The following is an 18,347-nucleotide window of genomic DNA, read 5'->3' as shown; positions in this document are numbered from 1 at the left end:
TGCCTCTGATTTGGGGACTGAAGTGGCTCAAGCCAGCTGAGGTGCACCAGGCATGTGGAGTAGCAGTATAAATGTCTGCTAGTGGGAACAGGTCCTGGTTTGCAAGGGGGCAGGCAGACTGTTTGGACCTCTCCTACCCTCAGGTCGATGGGCACTTTGAGATCAGTGTCTTCATCCATGATATGATGCGGTCACAGCTATGCACAGCTACCTAGTCCTCGTTTGGATCAGGGCTACAGTCACCTTTGATACAGCTGTGAAAAGATAAAGCAAAGTGCTGACAAGAGACATACTCTTATTCTGAGAAATTAATTTATTATTTTTTTTAATCGTATGAAGAAGGTGTGCATTCTGAAGTCCTGCACTTCTGATTTGTTTATAGCTAGCGATATATCAATTTTTTATTTCCTGTAGTCATTTCCTCCAGTTCCCTACAGCCTCTGGTATAAAGTGATCAAACAGTAAAGTCCAGAGATTACGGTTACTCATCTCTTCACAGCCAAGTGTGTCATTCCAATCATGAGACTCATCTTTCAAGCATGTTCAATGATTTTCACGCTGGGCAACCTGGTAGCTTCTCAGTCACAGTCTCCTGGTAAGTTCAAATCCACAGATATTTATTTAAGAAATTGATATATTCATTAGTAATATTTCTGTGCATATTTTACTTCATGTGTCATAATATTCAGCACTTTTTTTGGTGAAAAAAATAAGCAAACCAGAAATTGATATCCAGCAGAAATGAAAGTGGATTAAAAAAAAGAAAATTATGATGGCAATAATAACATATTTCCATGAAAGTTTCCTAATTAAAAGTCAACTTTGTAAGCTTGTGTCTACTCTCAAAAAGAGAAATACTCAGTTATTTAAGCAGGACTACTTGCTAAGGCACAGGTTCTAACAGAGTAGACCACATCTGAAAAGGACTAGCCTTCACATCGAACAAAGATGGATAAAACAGATTCCAGGTAAGACTTCAGCATTTAACACTCTGGAATAACGAACACAATGAGAAAATATCCAGCAATATCTTGTGCCTGAGAAAGTGTCAAGGTAAAAATATTATTAAAGAGCAAAATTAATAAAGACATTAAAGACCAGTTATTTGCCTACCTAAATATAAGAACATCTCTATTTCATGTGTTTGTCTGCAGTTCCGTTAATTATAGCTTGCCAAAGATAAATGGATTCTTACAGAAATCGTACATAAAGCCCAAGACATAAACCGTTAATCTAATCTTTTCTCTTGCTAATTTATCACAAGTTCCTTGTCATTAATGTTATAAAGGGAAAGAAATACTTTAAAGTTATGCCCTCATCTTATCAACCTATAAATCAGTTCTCTGCTCTGTTGTGTGTATGGTAAGTACCGTTTTCAGGCAATGGAGAACCAGATGATTCCTGTGAGTCACTGGTTCTCCTGTGAAGGGATGGGACTCTTCCTTGTACTGAGATGGCAACTACCTATAACCCTACTGGGATGACTTAGTAGAACAAAAGTTGAAAATAACAGTTGTGGTGTTTGATGCACAGTGTGTTGATGCCTAGCAATGGTTGGTGATCTTCTGAAAAAACCCCACACTTTGATGGGTTATGAGAATTATGCTATAAAGGTTATGTTTTGCCTCAAAATTTCTATTAAAAATCTCTCTCTTGCTATCCCATTCCTTTTCTTGAAAAGAGGTTTTCTATTCAGTCTCTGCTCTGTATACCTAATTCAGCAGTCTTGTGCTCAAGGAGTTGCACTTTCGCCTACATGTGTTCCTATTAATGAAATGACATCGTTCTCATAGATGAGTAGTTTTAAGGGTAACTAAAGACTGTAGGCTCAGATCTGGGTCTTGCTCTCTGGTACTTTCTATACAGTGTGCTGCGATATGTGGAAGTTCAACATGTGGTTACTTATCAGGTTTCATCAGTGTGAGGAAATCAAAAGTGGTTTTTCTTCTTTGTTATGTTTCAATGAGGTTGCAACTGTTCCAGTACATGCATGTTCCATTCTGTTATCTTTACAGATTGACTTTCTGCCTCCCCTTTTTCTTTTTTTTTTTTTTTTTTTTTTTTCATCTGTTCCATGACATTCAGCCTTTTTACAATGTTCCCCTTCAATAGTATTTTTTCTCAGTAATAAACTTTGAAAAGTGACTTGGAGGTGGAATGTACTTGCTCATATTCTTGCTCATGGTTGTGTCTGCATAATTTTTTGCTCAAGGAAATTTCTTTTTTTCCCCCTGTAAAAGTAATTTCTCCACACACCATAGTGGTATTTTCCACGCTTCTCTGACCTGAGAAGAGGTTAAAGTCTTGTGTGGAGCCCTACCAGTCCACCTCTGGTTTTACCAAAGACGTAGACTTGGATAATTCTCTCTGAAGCTCATGTTCCAGAGCACCGGTATGTGTCCTACAGCGCTGCACCATACTGCGACCTAGCTAGACCCACAGGCCATCCTCAGGCAGAAAGTTGCTGCCACCCCTCTTTAGCCCAGGGACTGCCTCTGCATACTATTTTTGACCTTTCCATCTACTCATTATCATAATAAAAAGAATAATGATAAATTTATTATTTTGGGCTGTTGTGTGCCTCTAGGATCATGAAAAGAAGAATGCTTTAAATAATCACAATTACTGTGGAAAAGCTGGCACATTAGCTGAGAAAGATCCATGGTGTTACAGAAGGATTCATAAAAATTCCATCATACAGAAAGGGAGAGAAATGGTCCCCTCTATTCTCTTGCTCTCTCTTTCCTTCCATTAACAAAAGATAGGAATGGTTCTGTCTCCAGAATTATAGGTGCTTTAAAAAAAGTAAAAGAAAAAGGAAACTGAACATCTTTTTCGGTTAAAGGCAAAGAAAGAAAAGATCATCAGAAGGAAATACCATGTTTCAGATAATCTGTACATATCCTCAGGGAATTTGATCTCAGTTTAATCCAAATTTCAAAAACTTCACTTAGACTATGCATCTTTTCATGTTGAAATGTGAATTTCGCAACATATACATGCTATAATTTGAAAAGATGCACGCAAATGTTTACTGAACACTTACACAAAATACAAGAGATACCACATTCAAAAAAACTACAAAACTCATGAAATCGGAAAGCACAGTAGAAAATTGCCCTGACTAGAGTTCTAGAAGTAGAGTTGTTAATAATAAAAGACTGATAAAACCTTTTCTGTCCTACATAGCTAGTTAATTATGTCAAGACTGATTTCTTATGAAGTTCTTAAAAACTAGAGCACAGGAAAGAATATGTATATATCATCAGATAGTTTATTACAATTTCTGTTCCATTTCTATTAAATGGTTCTACTTATTTTTAAGTATTTGGTAATGTATTACCTTCCATTTTAGTACATAAACAACTGCAGTTGCTGGAGTTTATATTTAAATGTTAAAATCCCAGAGTTCCAATTAATAATGTGTAGGTTTCTTTGCAGAAAAATGATCTGATCCTAGAAAGATTTATATATGTTGTTAAGTTGATGCGCTCTGAGGAATTTTTTTTCTGAAGTCAAGTGGACTACTTAAGAGTGCGCAAAGTCCACCTATAAATCACTGCAGGACTGGAGCCAAGCTGATATTCTTCACTGTCATCCAAAAAAACCCCTAAAAACACAAGCATTGCCGAACCCAAGAGTTAGTCTGCATCTCTGAATTGTAGCTTCTAATAGGTAGTATAAAGCTATCAGAATATAATTGAAAAATAGACAATAATGAGTGTTGTCCAAGTATCAGAATGAATTGGTGTTTTTTGTTGCCTTCCAAACAGGCCACACTGATCATACTCACAAGTTTTACTTAGTGTCCACTCCTTAGTGTGTGGAAATGCCGTGTGGTCCTTCTGGTTTCCTTGTTATCCACCTCTAGAGCCAACTACAACTTGACTAAACCACTGCAGGTTCAAAAAGATCAAACACCCCAGTAAAGGAATGTTATGGGATTCAGCATTTTTATGCTGGTGTCCTTTTTGCTTGTTGCAATTGAGGGGAAATGTGGCAGCCTGAAAAAGGATTTCAAGAGTTGGTCTGTATGGAGAGGGAAGGATGGGTTATTACTTTACTAAAATCTTTAGTGTCTTGGACTTTTATTTCTCTGTTGGCAATGTCAGGGTTGTGGGGTACAGAGTCACAGGTTCAAGGAGCTTCCCAAGCACACATCGCCTATTTGAAAGGCAAATTCAATTAAAATATTGGCACCACAGCTTTTCTTAGTTGTATACAAAAAATTTGCATGAGCAAATTCTGTGTGCTCTCTCTCACAATTTATAAACCAGTGCTATCTGTGCTAATGCCACCAATTTCTCTATAAACATAATTAAAAAAAAAAATGTTATTTATGCTGCACAACTCTACCATACTGAGCAACCTGAGAACAGTCTTATAGATAAACCCAAACCGCACCATCTGCTTAACACTAGAAATCCATGCACGCAGATCGTTCACATCCTGGGTCAACTGCTGCAACCTCACAGCTGGAGAGCAATGGGATAAACGCTGGGTGCTGAGCCCACCCTCCAAATAACGGAAAAATCGCTGCTGTGTTTTTCAGTGGGGCTGCCTAGGTGCCCAAGTCCAAGGGAGGGTTTTGAGGCGACACTTTTCCTCTGGAAAGGGTCCTGGCACAGCCTGGATTGGTTGGCTGTGCCCCAGGTAGGAGTCTCAGATACCCACTCTTTGCTACGTCCTACTGTCGAGACTGCGTTCCTCTCTTAGCACGTAACCTGTTCGAAATCTTTTCGTCAAGCACAGGAACATCTGTGTGCACACCTCTCTGCAGAGATGTTAAGCCACCTTCTGAGATTAAACTGAAGAATTTCATTCACATTTGACTTAAAAATTTGTTAAAAACCATGCCCTACAAAGAGCATTTTGCCAGCTGTCATTGTGCCAAACTATTGTGCACATAGACACAGCGTCATAATTAATTTTGAAATTGTTTATCCTTGAAAATATGTGATTAAGAAAGCAAGTACTCTTCCTGGTTTTATTTTCATAATTGAAGCATGGACATTAACAGTTCTTTCTCAAAGTGAAAATGTCTGCAATAAGACTAATTGTCAAAAAGTGGAAAGTACATATTTTGTGGCTTCTAAAGGGAATTGAAAAGATTCATTCTATACTCATAAAAATTATCTCAGGGCAGTACAGTATTCTTCTTTCACTAACATTTATACTCTTTTTTATAACTTTATAAAAGATGGAGAACATTATACTCTCAATTATGCACTAAATATACATTTAACTATCTATATAGAAAATCTAAGTCCAAGTAGTCATATGGATTTCAGTTACACTAAGCATAACACCATATACTACACAACACAACCATGTTAGAATTTAGTCCATAAAACTTAAAATGCGTTAGTGCAATTGCAGACCAAGAATCCACCATTAGGCAATTTGCCATCATATATCCCAGTTGTTTAGTTGCAGACAGGGTCATCTCTTAGACCTGCAGAGGGGTCTTACAAAGGGCTTGAGGACTCAGGAAACAAGGCTAGGTAGTCTCTTGTAACAGAGATAGAGCTGGCTGGGTAAATTGTATTTTAGAATGGCTTTTGAGGTTTTGAAGTTTTGTTTTTGCTTCAGCGTGTGATAGTACTCACTTCTCTATTCTTCAGAAAAACACATGAGATTTTCTGTTTGAGAAAACAATACAGAACAAGCCTGCAGGCATTAGTTAGGAGATGGAGGAGTTAGTTTCAAGTCTTTCTCTTGAGTAAGAGCAGAATCTTTTTTATCAGAGCTCCATGAATCACATAGCGGGGACCTGCAGCTACATCTACCCAGTGTCTCCCAGGTTTCTGTCATAACCCTCTCTTGAATGATTTTGTCAAAACAACATGTTACAACACAATTACATCTATACAAAAATGTTTTCACTGGTTCTAATTCCAGAAATAATGAAACGCCTACATGCAAAGATATAGCCATGAGAATAGGCAAAACGGTTACTTGAACCCACCTGCCTTTCTCACATTCTTAGTGTTCATGACGGAGCATAAGATAGCAACCATGAGGATAGTTCGGCTTGATTCTCATGAACATTCAGGACCACTGTATGTGATAAAAAGCTCATGAGAAATGTTTGAAATTTTTTTCCACTCTAAACCCCTTCAAAAGTCCAGAGTGGCATAAAATGTAGACAGCAATCAAAGCTAAAATCCTCTATTCTCCTGCTAAGCTAGAATATTCCAGCAAAAGTTTTCATTGGTAAACACTTCATGTCTGGAGACAGCAGTCTGCAAATTTCTTGCTGATATTCAAGACACATTTTCTTCCTCTTTGTTCATTCAAGTAAATAAAATTTCACATCTTATAGAATGCAAAATAAATTATTTGTCCTTCTCTTTGACATAGAATGGATTTCTAATCCTTCTGCCTTCCTAGTTTCTCCATTTTTCAATGTCAGATTTATCTTCAGTGTCTGATTGTGGAATCCTGATAGACACAGAATTAAAATACCTGTGTCCCTAGCAAGAGCTGTAACAAGGAGAAGGTCAGGAGAGGAAATAAGATCTGCATCCGGTCAGAGGACATTAAATGATCTTTCATGTCTGCAAGGTGGAATTGGCCAGAACCGAACAGATCAAATATGCAGTACACCTGCTTGTGCTGATCTGCTCTGGCTTCCTATAGGTCTTGACCTGTGTTGCCAGTCCCTTGTTTCTTACAGTAAATATTTGACAGTTTACGCACAGTCTCCATGTGGCATTACTTCCCAAATAGTTTTCCTTAGCAGGAAAATTTTATCAGGTATTTTGGGGGAAAGTTGGCCTTAAGGTGTAGGCCCTATACATTGCATACACATGAACCAGTCTACAACTTTTGGCCCAGGGACCATGGGGTGATCTCTGGTGTTGCTGTGCATGCTTTCATTTCGCTATTTTGAAATTCTAATTTCAACCTCTCCAGGCGATTTTATTCTGTTTCCTTGCATTTTAGATATTCTTATGTCTTCTGACTTTATGATCATCTGAGTCTATTGCATACATATCTTTGAAATACTGATTGCCTACCAATGTCAAGGGATGCTTTTCATACTCACTGCTGAAATCATATTCTCCATCAATGTCCTGGGCAGGTTGGAAAGATGCCATCAGCACCTCAATAATAAATTTCAATAATGAGAAGATGCAGATCACATGGACAGCAAGAAAACTATTTCTCAACAAGAATGTGTCATTTTCTTATACGTGAGTATTGACAATGTCTATTCTTCTTTTCTTAAAGGATTTACTTTGGGAGGCTGAAATCTCTAAGTCTATTTGAGTCTTCTGTGAACTGTATCTGAAGCTGCTTTTAACATTTGTTAATCACCCAGCATGAAACCTGTTTATATTCATAACCTGTGACAGAAGTGTGCAAATCAAAAAGTCTGCTGAACAGTCAGTCACAACAAACATTATATGAAAGATTTGTCCCTCATCTGTTCTTGTGCTAAATGTTAATGCTAATAATACGATTGAAAGGGGTTTTTTCCACGTATGTTTGTATATTTTCCTTATTAACTGATGTCATTAATGACTAACAGAAATCTAATGTTTTGGTTAAAGACAGTCATAGCACTTGATTTTCCCTTTTCTCTCTGAGTGGTATACGTAAAAGAACTTTTTAGCAGCACAATCTTGGAAACAGGTTCATGAAAACATCTGTTGAGCAAGTCATTCTCTTGTTAGAAAACAACAACAACACGAAGGAAACTTGATAATTTCAGACTGCGTCAAAACCCAGGGCTGGAAAGTCAATGAGGTTTAGGTAATGAATTCCCTCGCACCACTATGGAATTCGCCACTTCAAGAAATTCCATATACAGACTTCCTTTGGTAGGAGGATTTGAAAAAGAAAGGAAAAAAAATAAAGAAAGAAAGAAAGGAAAAAGAAAGAACAGTAACAAAAAGGAATGAACTTGTGTTAACTGGTACGAGTGTTCCATTCACCAATATTATTTCATTTATAGATTTGATGAAGGCAAGAACAAAGTTTGGAAGCCATGTCCCACCTATTTATTGGATCAAGATTATAATTCTGGATGTCTTTTTAAGACAGAAGGACCTACTCTTGCCATCTCTATCAGGAACAGCGATGGTAGCAAAGAGCTTTTTTCTAAAACACTAAAATCTGATTTCTATAGTAAGTACGTAAAATCACAACTACCTTGGTAGTCCTAGCAGCTTCACTGATTCTCTAGCCATCCTTAGTTTGAGAAGAAATCAGTTATGTTGGTGTATAAAATGTTATTAGTGTGTATGCCAAAATGAAGCTATGGTTATTTCATGTTGATTTTTATCCCTTGCTCTCATCAGTTCTTACACCAGCCTGTATGCAGCTGCAGCTAAGTGAGATTACATGGGCCAGCCAGATTTGTACCCAAACAGAGTTTCAAAATAAAAATGAAAATTCTAAAATACATGGGTGTGCTTAGTTTGGTGCAGGCATGCTCAGTATTCATACAGTATTCATTCCAGGAAAATGAATAAAAGGTGATAGTTTCTTGTCTTAGCATTGGGTGTGTGTTCTGTCTTGTATTTTTAACCTTTCATTTTTTTCCCATCTTCCATGTGATGTGAGGCAGCAAACTACTTCTTATCAAAGAAGCTGTGATAAAACCATCATCAGATGTCAACAGAAATTCGAGTGGCTCTGGTACAGCCTGATATTGTAAAAGAGACATCCTCCTACTAGTAGGGAGACAGCGTTCCTGTTTTTACTAAATCCCTCCTTCCCCTGAATATGTATTTCACGTGTAGTGTGAGATTATTTTGTGAAAATCTTCTGGAATTGCACATAGTTACAGCATTTAAAGTGTAGGATTTTTTTTTTTTGATAAAAATCACACAGAAAACATACAACACAGAATTATCTGAAAAAAAAATAATATCCAAATACCATATTAGCATTTATTAATAATGTTTTAGCAAAAGGGATTAAATAAAAAAATTGTCAAGACATCTAACTTTGAGAATACTTTTCTATCTCGTAATTTTACCAGTATGTGGTAAATTATGGAAAGATGCAGCCTGATGCTTGAATTTTGGGTATTAAACACCCACTGATAGTAAAATGAATTTCAAAAGGGTTAGGTAAGAAAGCACAAATATCAAGGATCAGACTTAAGCCTGTAAGTTAGGAAGGCAGAATTTTCATAATACAAAAAGACAACTAGAAGGATTGAGAAAGGAGGGAACACTCTTCTCAGCCCTTTATTTCCCATTACTGAAGACCAACCAGCTACATAGATCAAACCATTGCATGCTCGTCGGACCACCTGAAAACAGTGAGTGGTAGATTCAGTTGTGCACAGGTAGGCACCCAGTGCTTTTTGCAGATACCCCACCATAGCCCACATAGCCTCCAGCAGCTGCACAAGCATCTCTTGAAGGTTTTATGGTACTGAATTTGTCAGATCCTTTCCAATGAAGAAGCCTCTTTCTTTCTCTTGATTGCAGGGAGTATGAGGAGACTACAGTCCCTCCTTAAGTACTTGCAATAGGTTCCTGACATGAGATAGTATCTACCTTTGAATGTGGCACCTCAAATGGTGAGCAATGTCATGGTGTCAAGCTCCATTTTGATGTTTAATAGGGAGGTCAGCTACAAAAGTACATCCTCCAAGAAGAAGGTCCATCTTCTTCACTTACTACTCAGAGAAACATTGAGACAATGAAGGAATAACAAGAATTTTATCTACAAAGTGCTTCTTTTTAAGATACTATACTGTAATTTCTTTCTCTTCTTCTTAGTAAAGCCCAATCCCCCAGAAAATGTGACCTTCTTCTGGAAAGGGGACACCGTTACTGTAAGCTGTAATAAACCAGAGAGAGCTGTGAAATGCTTGAGACTTGAGCTTCAATACAAAAGCAAGTTTGACAAAGACTGGCAAGTGAGTTGGACGTGACATTTTTAATCAACATTGGAAGGAGCTGGAAGTAGCGTCTCCATAGGATGTGAAATAGAGTTGTTTTCAAATTGTTCTCCCATTCTATATTCCATCCTATGTTTTCAAATATAGCTGGTAGCAGAAAACAGGTTTTTAGCATCCTAGATCCCTGTCATACCAGAAATCATTTATTTTTTAAGTTATATCTAGTTGCCATGCAAAGGGCTGAGGACAATCTAAGGGAAAGGTCATACATTCAGAATAAAGGAGTTTTGGAAGAAAAAAGCAGAAAGCAGAGCAGAGTTAAAAAGAAGAGAGAAAAAAACATGAAATAGAATGAAAGAAAAGAGATAACACGAGATTTTTATTTATTCTAAAGTTAGTTGTTAAGTATTTCTAAATATTATTTCATTGACTTAAACCTTTCCAGTCTCAAATATAACTTGTAAATGTTTTGGGGATCAAAGTGTCTTTGCATATTGCAAATATGCAACCATAACATAGTGCACCTTGTAATGATCGTTATGACCTTCAACTCAATGTCAGGCAATGAGGCATGGCTATGAATAGTGAAGAGTCAGTCAAGAAACAGAATTCTTTGAAACTTAGAGAAGTTAAAATGCAGTTGAGAGGTTTTGGGTTGGCTTATCCCTTGTCCTAGTTGTGATCATGACTGACTGTAGCATTCTGAAGCACTGTCTTGAAAACCAGAATTAACAATGATGCACCTTCCTTCACAGTCCAGAACTTCTAAGTGTTGCAGTGTTGGAGAGCAAGGCTTTGATCCGAGGAAATGTTATTCTTTCCGGGTCAGACTGAAGAGGCTAGCACCCTACTGCAACGTAGTTAATTACGACAGTGACTGGAAAGCAGAAACATTTTGGATGAATGGCACATTATTAGGTAACAGCTGTGCTACATTCATATATTTTCTAAGTACACATGGGGGAGGGGCGACTGCAAAAGAAACTGGGAACATGCAGCAAATTAATGTAGCACTGTTGTGCTTCACCTTCTGTTATTAGAGAAAGCTCATGTGGATGTCTAATTGTCCATGTTTAACTCCTATTCACTTTGTTCCTGATGGCCTACAACACTGTCAATTTGTGCCATAATCAGCAAAGTTAAGAGGGTCCTTATTATTTGTGTTACAGTAGTGTCCAGGGTCCACCAATGACAGTGTTGTGGTGAATGGGGGTGAGGGGGGTGGAGGTCGGTGTCCACCTATGATATGTGAACATCAAATCTGGACCCTAAGAAAATCCTTGATGCCTCATTTTTGAAGGCAGTTTGTTTTGCAAGTGCATCCAGTTGAACTACAGGACCAGAGGTTATAGCAGTCCGATGCTCCTACATGCTGGACTAATCAAAACAGGGAGGATGGGGGAAAAGAGGTGAAATGGAAGCAAAGTCAGTATCAGCACTGCTTTCCCACCAGGCAAACATATTAACTGAGTGTGGTTGACTTCGATTAGATCTTTGACGGAAACAGTATTTCTACTGGCTATCAAAACCAAAACCCAGATTTTCTGTAGTAAAGAAAAGACTGTACATCATCCCAACATATTCATATCATCTCAGCTAAGCACAAAATGCCACCCACTAGGCTTTATCAGAACTATAAGACACCCAGATGTTCAGTGTACCCAGACCCGAGTTCTCTAAAACCCAGTGGGCTATTGGCTCACCTGAAGAAAATCTATATCCACAAAGCTGGGGTGAAATCCTGGAGTATTGGTACGGGCTAGCAGCAGCCACAGTGCTGAGCTCCAGAACAGCCTCCCCCACCATGCAAACTGTGAGCCTGCAAGCATGTCCTCAGGCTGGCAAATGCCTTTAAGAAAACACAGAGGACAATGTCTCCTTGTGCACCTCTGAGAGGTGAGCAGATAAAAGCCCCACCTGGACCATTTGACCAGAGGCTTCCAGCAGGTAACTGCAAGGAAGGAAAGCACAAAGGAGACAGATTAATGGCTCGGTAGCTCTGGGTGCCCCTGCATCAGAAACAACATTGGCACAGTCCCTTCACTGGGGCAAGCACTTCACTTCAGGACTTTAATGAGTTATTATTGACTCCAAATTTAACATCAGAGGAAGCCATGAACAAGGCTGTGCTCCAGAAATTTCATAGATTCTGAATACCTTACTTGGGGATCACAACTTTTGTTGAGGCTTTCTGGCAAGCTGAACAAAGTAGGTGGACCAGGCTGGACAGTTGCTCCTGTATGAATAATCATTATGCAGTTTTTGTAGTATTCATGTAGAGAGCAGAAGGTCAATAGTAGGAGGAAGAGCTTTGAGGTGGGATTGCAAAAGCTTCAGGCAAAAACACTGAGAATGCTGAAAAGTGCACAAATACATTAATTTTATATACCTCTGTGTTAAATTATATCCTTCCACTAGTTACTTTCTGGGTATCAGCACTTGTGGTTTGCTGGCTTTTTGTTTGCTGGAATGGGGAAGATGTTTGTTTGTGTTTGTTTGCTTTATTTTGGGAAAGAAGACATTTAGGCTACGTGTAAAATTGCACTTGCAGCTTTGGTGAGTGTGTGATTGTAAGTAGATGTATGTAATATAGATCTTAGCATGAAGTTGCTGTATCACTGTCAAGGCAATGACATGATGAGAAGAAATATTCGATTCATTCATAACGCCTCTACTCTTTGCCTGTAAGCCTGTTCCTTTATCCTGTACCAGGTTAATTTATATAAATTAAAGCACAATTTTCTTTTGTTGAAAGTATGGAGAAGGATGGCTTTTGTTTTCAGTTTCAATTGAACAACTAAACTGGTCTTATTTGTTCTTAAAAAATTATGTGTTGGTTGTTGGTTTTTTTTTTAAAGAAAATTCAATGTTCTAGCATGATTAGAAATATTTACTGTTAAAGCAAAAAATAACTTTTTCACATACTTTTTTTTGTGATTATTCCTAGAGTCATGTGATGATATAAAATCTCAGTCAAACACAGTAATAGTTTTAAGTTGTTTGCTGGCAGTACTTCTAATGATGCTTGTCCTCTTGATTCTTCTGTGTAAATGGCAGAGGTAAATATAGTTTTATCAGTTAATACTAAATAATCATGTCATGAAAACAGAGCTATTGTTCAGGATCAAGTCTCTTAGCACTCAAAGTTCTTATCTGATAAATGAAGTGATCATGAAGATGTAGAAGACAGTAGCTTAATTACTGTTTGAGCGATAACGCATCCTGGCCTTCCAAACACCAAGACCTTTAATTTTCAAAAACAGAACAATTTTGGTAAAAGACAAAGTTTCTGGATAAAATTCTGTCCCTTCCACATCATTTCTTCTCCTTTTCAGAAAACTAGTTAAATCCTGAGAAGCCAATTATTTTGGCTATTTCTTCTGAAATGGTCTTCTTTTGTGCAACTTTCATCACAGTCAATGTCTGTTTGCAGTGGGCTGAAGTAAGCTTGAGTGCATTCAACTTTGAAGACACTATGTCAATATTTGGATCTGCAGTTAAACGACTCTGTTAATTTTTAGAATCTACAATTTAAAAAACCCAAACCATCAAACAACAAAACCTGCAATGACTCCAGATCTTGGCTTTTTCAGTGGGGAAAACAAAAGGCAAAAATGCAGTATTTTCAGAGCTGAAAGTATATGGGACTCTGATAACCTTTTCAGATCCTAAGTTGAGTTTGTTCTCCTATATTTCTATATTTCAAGTTTATGTTTGTGTTCACTAACTCAGCCAATACAGCTGGCTACTGCACCATCTTCCCTGTCTAGGGGAACGTGGCCAGGGAACGTAAAGCTCTGACTACTGCATGGAGCAGAATGGCAATTGCTGACTAGCTGGAAGTTTGTATAGAGTCCAGATTTTACTAGGATGGGGTTGGTTGAAAATCCAGCAGAAAAAACACTCTTAGCCTGATGGTGTTATCATGCTGTTATAACTGCTTTTTGACTTTAGAACACAATTGAAAGAAATCAAGCCTACAGTACTGCCATGTAAAATATATTTGTGGCTACAGGACTGTGCTGAAGTAGCTTTTTGTATGAATGACTACACTATAACAAAACACCCATTTGTATTTTTCTTTCCTCTTTGCAGGCTTCAGAAGGCAGTCATGCCTGCTATACCAGATCCAAAATACATATTTGCTGATCTCTTCAATGATCATAACGGAAACTTTCAGGTAAACATTCCCTTCCTAGCAAGGCTGTAAATTCTACAGTGTTGAGAATAATTTGAAAGTAGCTGCTGATACTTGCTCTACACACACATTACCACAAGCACTCTCAGACCCAAGAGAATAACCTTTCCCCTCCTGCACCATCACCAAGGGGATCCATACCAGAGCAATCCGTGTAGTGCTGCTTTGGCACTGTGAAAAGACACTTGCTGTAAAAAGAGGCAGAGAAATTGCTTGAGAAGAGTTTAAGGGTCTTCAGAGGCACAATATCTGGTGAGACGCCATTGTGGTGTTTGCATGCATTCCTGCACAGGATAACTCAGGGAACTTGCCTCAACCTGATCTTGCCCTTGATGTTTGTGAAGTGCTGTGAGACTTTGTGCTGAGCCAGTGATGGCACTCAGACCTTTGCAGGCATCAGTCACAGTAGGAAGCCTCTTAGTCACAAAGGTGCATAGTCGCTAAACCTTTAGACATAAAATGGCTGTCAAATGGACAGACCACAGTTTTTGCGTTTGTTTTCTTACCGCTTCTTGAGTCCATGATGTCACATATGCGATGTATTTTTCTGTATTAATTGGGCTGTCTTTATCTTAGTTACTACTAAGTTTCCTCTAAGTGAAGAAGGGTCACATATTTACGTTTTCAAACCCAATGACAATACCAAAGAGCAGTAACAATGTCTCAGTGACAAACTGAAAAATTTCTATATATAAAATAGCTTTAAACTGAAACTGAAGAAGAAAGATATAAAAGCAAATTAATACTGAAGCTTTAATACAGAAATGCTGTGTTTTGTAAATCTCCATGTAAACTCAGTCTCAATTTAGATTAAGTCAGGGCTTGGGTCAAAGAATGCATGAGGCTTTCAAGGAGGGAACACCAGCTATTTTATACATCCAAAGTTTTCTAAAGGCCCTGATTAATTATGAAGATGTATTTAATGTGGTCTTGATAATAAGTAGGAGTTTGTATGCATTTGTGGAATCCTGTCTGCTTTCCTGCCATCCTGCCTTTCTTCCATCCTGCTATCTTATGTCCTGCTTGTCTATATTGCTTCCCTTTCATCTTCTCCATTGTGGCTTATCCTGGAAAGATGCCATTGCTAAAGGAAAATCAGTGTCTACACAGTCTACACACCCAGGTTTCTTTTGATTGACATCTCAGTCCCTGCCAACATCAACATTTTCATTTTTTTAGGAATGGATAGACAAAACTGATCATGCAATGGTAGAAACCAAGGTGGAATATGAAGAGCCAGAGTGCATCATTGAGGCAGAAAGCCAACAAGATGAGAAGAACAGTGACAAACAGGGGCCTCAAGAAAAAAGCTTCAGTTTTTCAAAAGCAGCTGAAAATAATGACCCCAAAGCAGCTCAGATTGCCTGCCTGATGCCAACATCCAACACTATAGCTTCTTTTGCCGGCTTCCAGATTTTAATGAATGATGACATGTATGTAATGTTATAAAATTTGCATAGTTACATAAAAGATCCTGATGAGTTTAGGGGGGGTGGCTGAATATAAAATTTGTAATGAGTAGACTTGCATCAAGAAAGACACTAGGCTGTGTTACCTGGTTTCAGATCTGTTATTTCCCAGAACATATGACTGCTTGGGCAGGTTCAGTGTTTGAAATAGCACCCTGATAATTAATAGAGTTAGGATTTGTTGCTCTGATTGGGGTTTATCTCTAAGACCAAACTGAGCGCCCTTTTTCTGCTATGGACGGAAGAGAACAAGAGCTCCTCCCTAAGACATGGTCGCAGAGCCAAAACTTAGTCCTTGCGTTTATGGAGTATGTAGATCAGTGCAAACTACACTCTTATTCTTCCCAAATTAAGAGAGAAAATAAAGGGTTTTTTCTGCTAATGGTCTTTTTCTCACAAAGACCAGACCATATACTGCTCCTTTTCACAGTGATAGGATATTGTTTTGGAAGCCCTCCTTGGACTAGAAGACTTGCTTTTGTAAGCTGCTTCTCCCAGTTTGAAACTTTGTGCTGCATGGCATACATCAAAGGTTTTATAAAGAGAAAGAATAAGCCCCATGTCTAAGAACATAAGAGTGAAGTTGTACGGTATTGAGTCATATTTTATCCTGCAAGCAGTGCTGTGTAGGCAGCTTCCTCCAGAACGGTAGGGCTTCACGGGCCTCCTCTGAGGTCAGGTCCTCAGTCTTTGTATGACTAAGCAACTTCTTCTAGAATTATGAGGGTCATTTTGAACAATATTTATATTTAACTGAGTCACATTTATTTCAAATTTTTTTAATGCAATCAGCAGCTGACCAAAATTAGGACTTCTTATTCATATTGCATAGACTAGCCTCTTGTTCTCAAACTATGTTCTGATGTTTTCTAGACATACCATCTTCTAAAATATGTTTAATTTTAAATTTAAAATGCAATACACTATGCAATTAGACCTCAGAAAAAAAGATCTTGACTATTCTGTGAGTTTCCCTCTATCACTTGGTTTACTTGCTCTTTGAAAACAAATTTTGTAAAATGTTTCAGTACTAAAAGCATCCATGATATGGGTAAGGTCTTGTAGATATACGGTGATTGTACGTTCAACTAGCTCCAGTTATTTACCTGGATATCAGTCAGTCATTGAATGACTTTATCAGTTGACTAAGCTTTGCCAAATGCATACTTGCACTGACTAATTTATAGTGTAACTTGGAAAAGGCACATATCAGAAAATTACAGTGATTAGTAAAATATTTTTAATTCACTGCTTACAAAGTTCAATTCCAGATCTCCTTGGAGGCAGTAAGCAGTAATATGAGCCATTAGGTCTCAAAATCTGTTTCTAAGTGACCCAGTCTGCTGTACGAGGAAAAATCCTAAAATTTTCTGGCCAATAACTGGGAAACTTAACTGGAAAGGTAGTTCAGGCACATCCCCCAAGTTTTTCTTGACATTAGCTCAGATTTGATTGTTCATTAACAAGATTAACATACTAACAAAGGATTTCCCATAATCTTGAAGACATTTCTGTCTCTTCCTGTCTAAAACAGATGTGTGCAATTTTTTGGGGGCCTTTTGTACATCCCATATTTCTGGAAATTTTTTATAATAGTAACCATGCAAAGTTTCAATAGCACCGTAAGAATGCGGTGGATTTTAAACTAATGCAAGCTGTATATAATTTGATAAGCAGAATCTAGCTCAGCTCCTCTCTGCTGATATAAATTTGCATTATTGCATGAGAACCAAAGAAGTTGCAGCAGTTTACAACAGATAAGAAGCTGTTCCAGTAGTGGTTCAAACAATAAAGTGGGAAGTAAAGCCCAGAATGTATCTCTCAGTTACTTTATGTTTGAACCACACATACATACGGTTGTCTACAGAGCTTGCTAGATACCTTAATTAAACCACTTTCTGTTGAGCAAATACTTTTCTGTCTGAATTCAAAATGTTTTAGTATATTTTCCTGAAATTTTACTGAGGGGGGAAAAAAAGAATAAAGTAATGTTGAAGTGTACTTTTTAAGCAGCATTTCTGAACTGAAATGTTAGTAATTTAAGTTTTTAGTGCACACTATAATATCTCATATTATATTTTATAGACATAAAGGTTCTTTTTGTGTAAGTATACAACCATATTCACATTGTATATAACAGACCAGAAATAAAACAAATAAAACACCCACATATCATAAATATTTATTTTTAAAACATCTCTTTATGAAGAAAATAAAACAAGGAATTATTGGAATTCAAAACAAAGCATATTTTCCAAAAAAAAAACCCCACTTCCATTCTTGGAGAACTCTAGAAGAGTGTCTACAGAATGATGAACAGGATTTAAGCAACAGGAAACATCCTCCCCCGAATACTGATGATGACATCAAACATGGCACAACAAGATACATATCAAATTAGCAACACTCATTGCTTGTGGGTGTTGGGGGCCCTGGGGGAACCCAAGCATGTCCCTGAGCTCTGCTCTGCTGGTGCCTGCCGTAGCCTATCTCTGATGTGATGTAGGCCCTGGTAGCCCTCAGCCACAGCAGGTACTGCTTCCCCAGGAAGGATGCCCTGCTACCTGTGGCACCCTCTGCCCCAGCTCCCGGCAGGAAGAGCTGGGAGCCAGAGCTCCTGGGCACACTGTGGCTTCAGGCTGAACTGCTGCTCAGTAAAAGAAGAATGAGAAGATCAGCCAGAGTGTGAGAAGCTGGACCCAGATAAAACGCGTCTGAAGGATGGAACCAAATGTCTTTATGAAAATATGACTGCATGCTTTCTACACCAAATCTAAGAAGGTTTGGATGGATCTGGCACTTTGGAGAGGAA

The 18,347-nt window shown here is 38.1% G+C and overlaps 1 protein-coding gene across 1 annotated transcript; it reads left to right on the top strand.

The window, feature by feature from the left end:
• The first annotated feature begins 519 nt into the window (after positions 1-519).
• CRLF2 (cytokine receptor-like factor 2) lies at positions 520-15,515 on the top strand. Its single transcript, XM_009889438.1, has 8 exons — positions 520-595; positions 7,088-7,199; positions 7,964-8,136; positions 9,747-9,886; positions 10,624-10,786; positions 12,816-12,927; positions 13,964-14,048; positions 15,246-15,515. The coding sequence occupies exons 1-8, from the start codon at positions 520-522 to the stop codon at positions 15,513-15,515; spliced, it is 1,131 nt and encodes a 376-aa protein (XP_009887740.1).
• The last annotated feature ends 2,832 nt before the right edge of the window (positions 15,516-18,347 follow it).

The sequence above is a fragment of the Charadrius vociferus genome, unplaced genomic scaffold (assembly GCF_000708025.1).
Source record: "Charadrius vociferus isolate BGI_N301 unplaced genomic scaffold, ASM70802v2 scaffold26, whole genome shotgun sequence".
Lineage (NCBI taxonomy): Eukaryota > Metazoa > Chordata > Aves > Charadriiformes > Charadriidae > Charadrius > Charadrius vociferus.
This window is presented reverse-complemented; position numbering and strand designations above follow the sequence as displayed.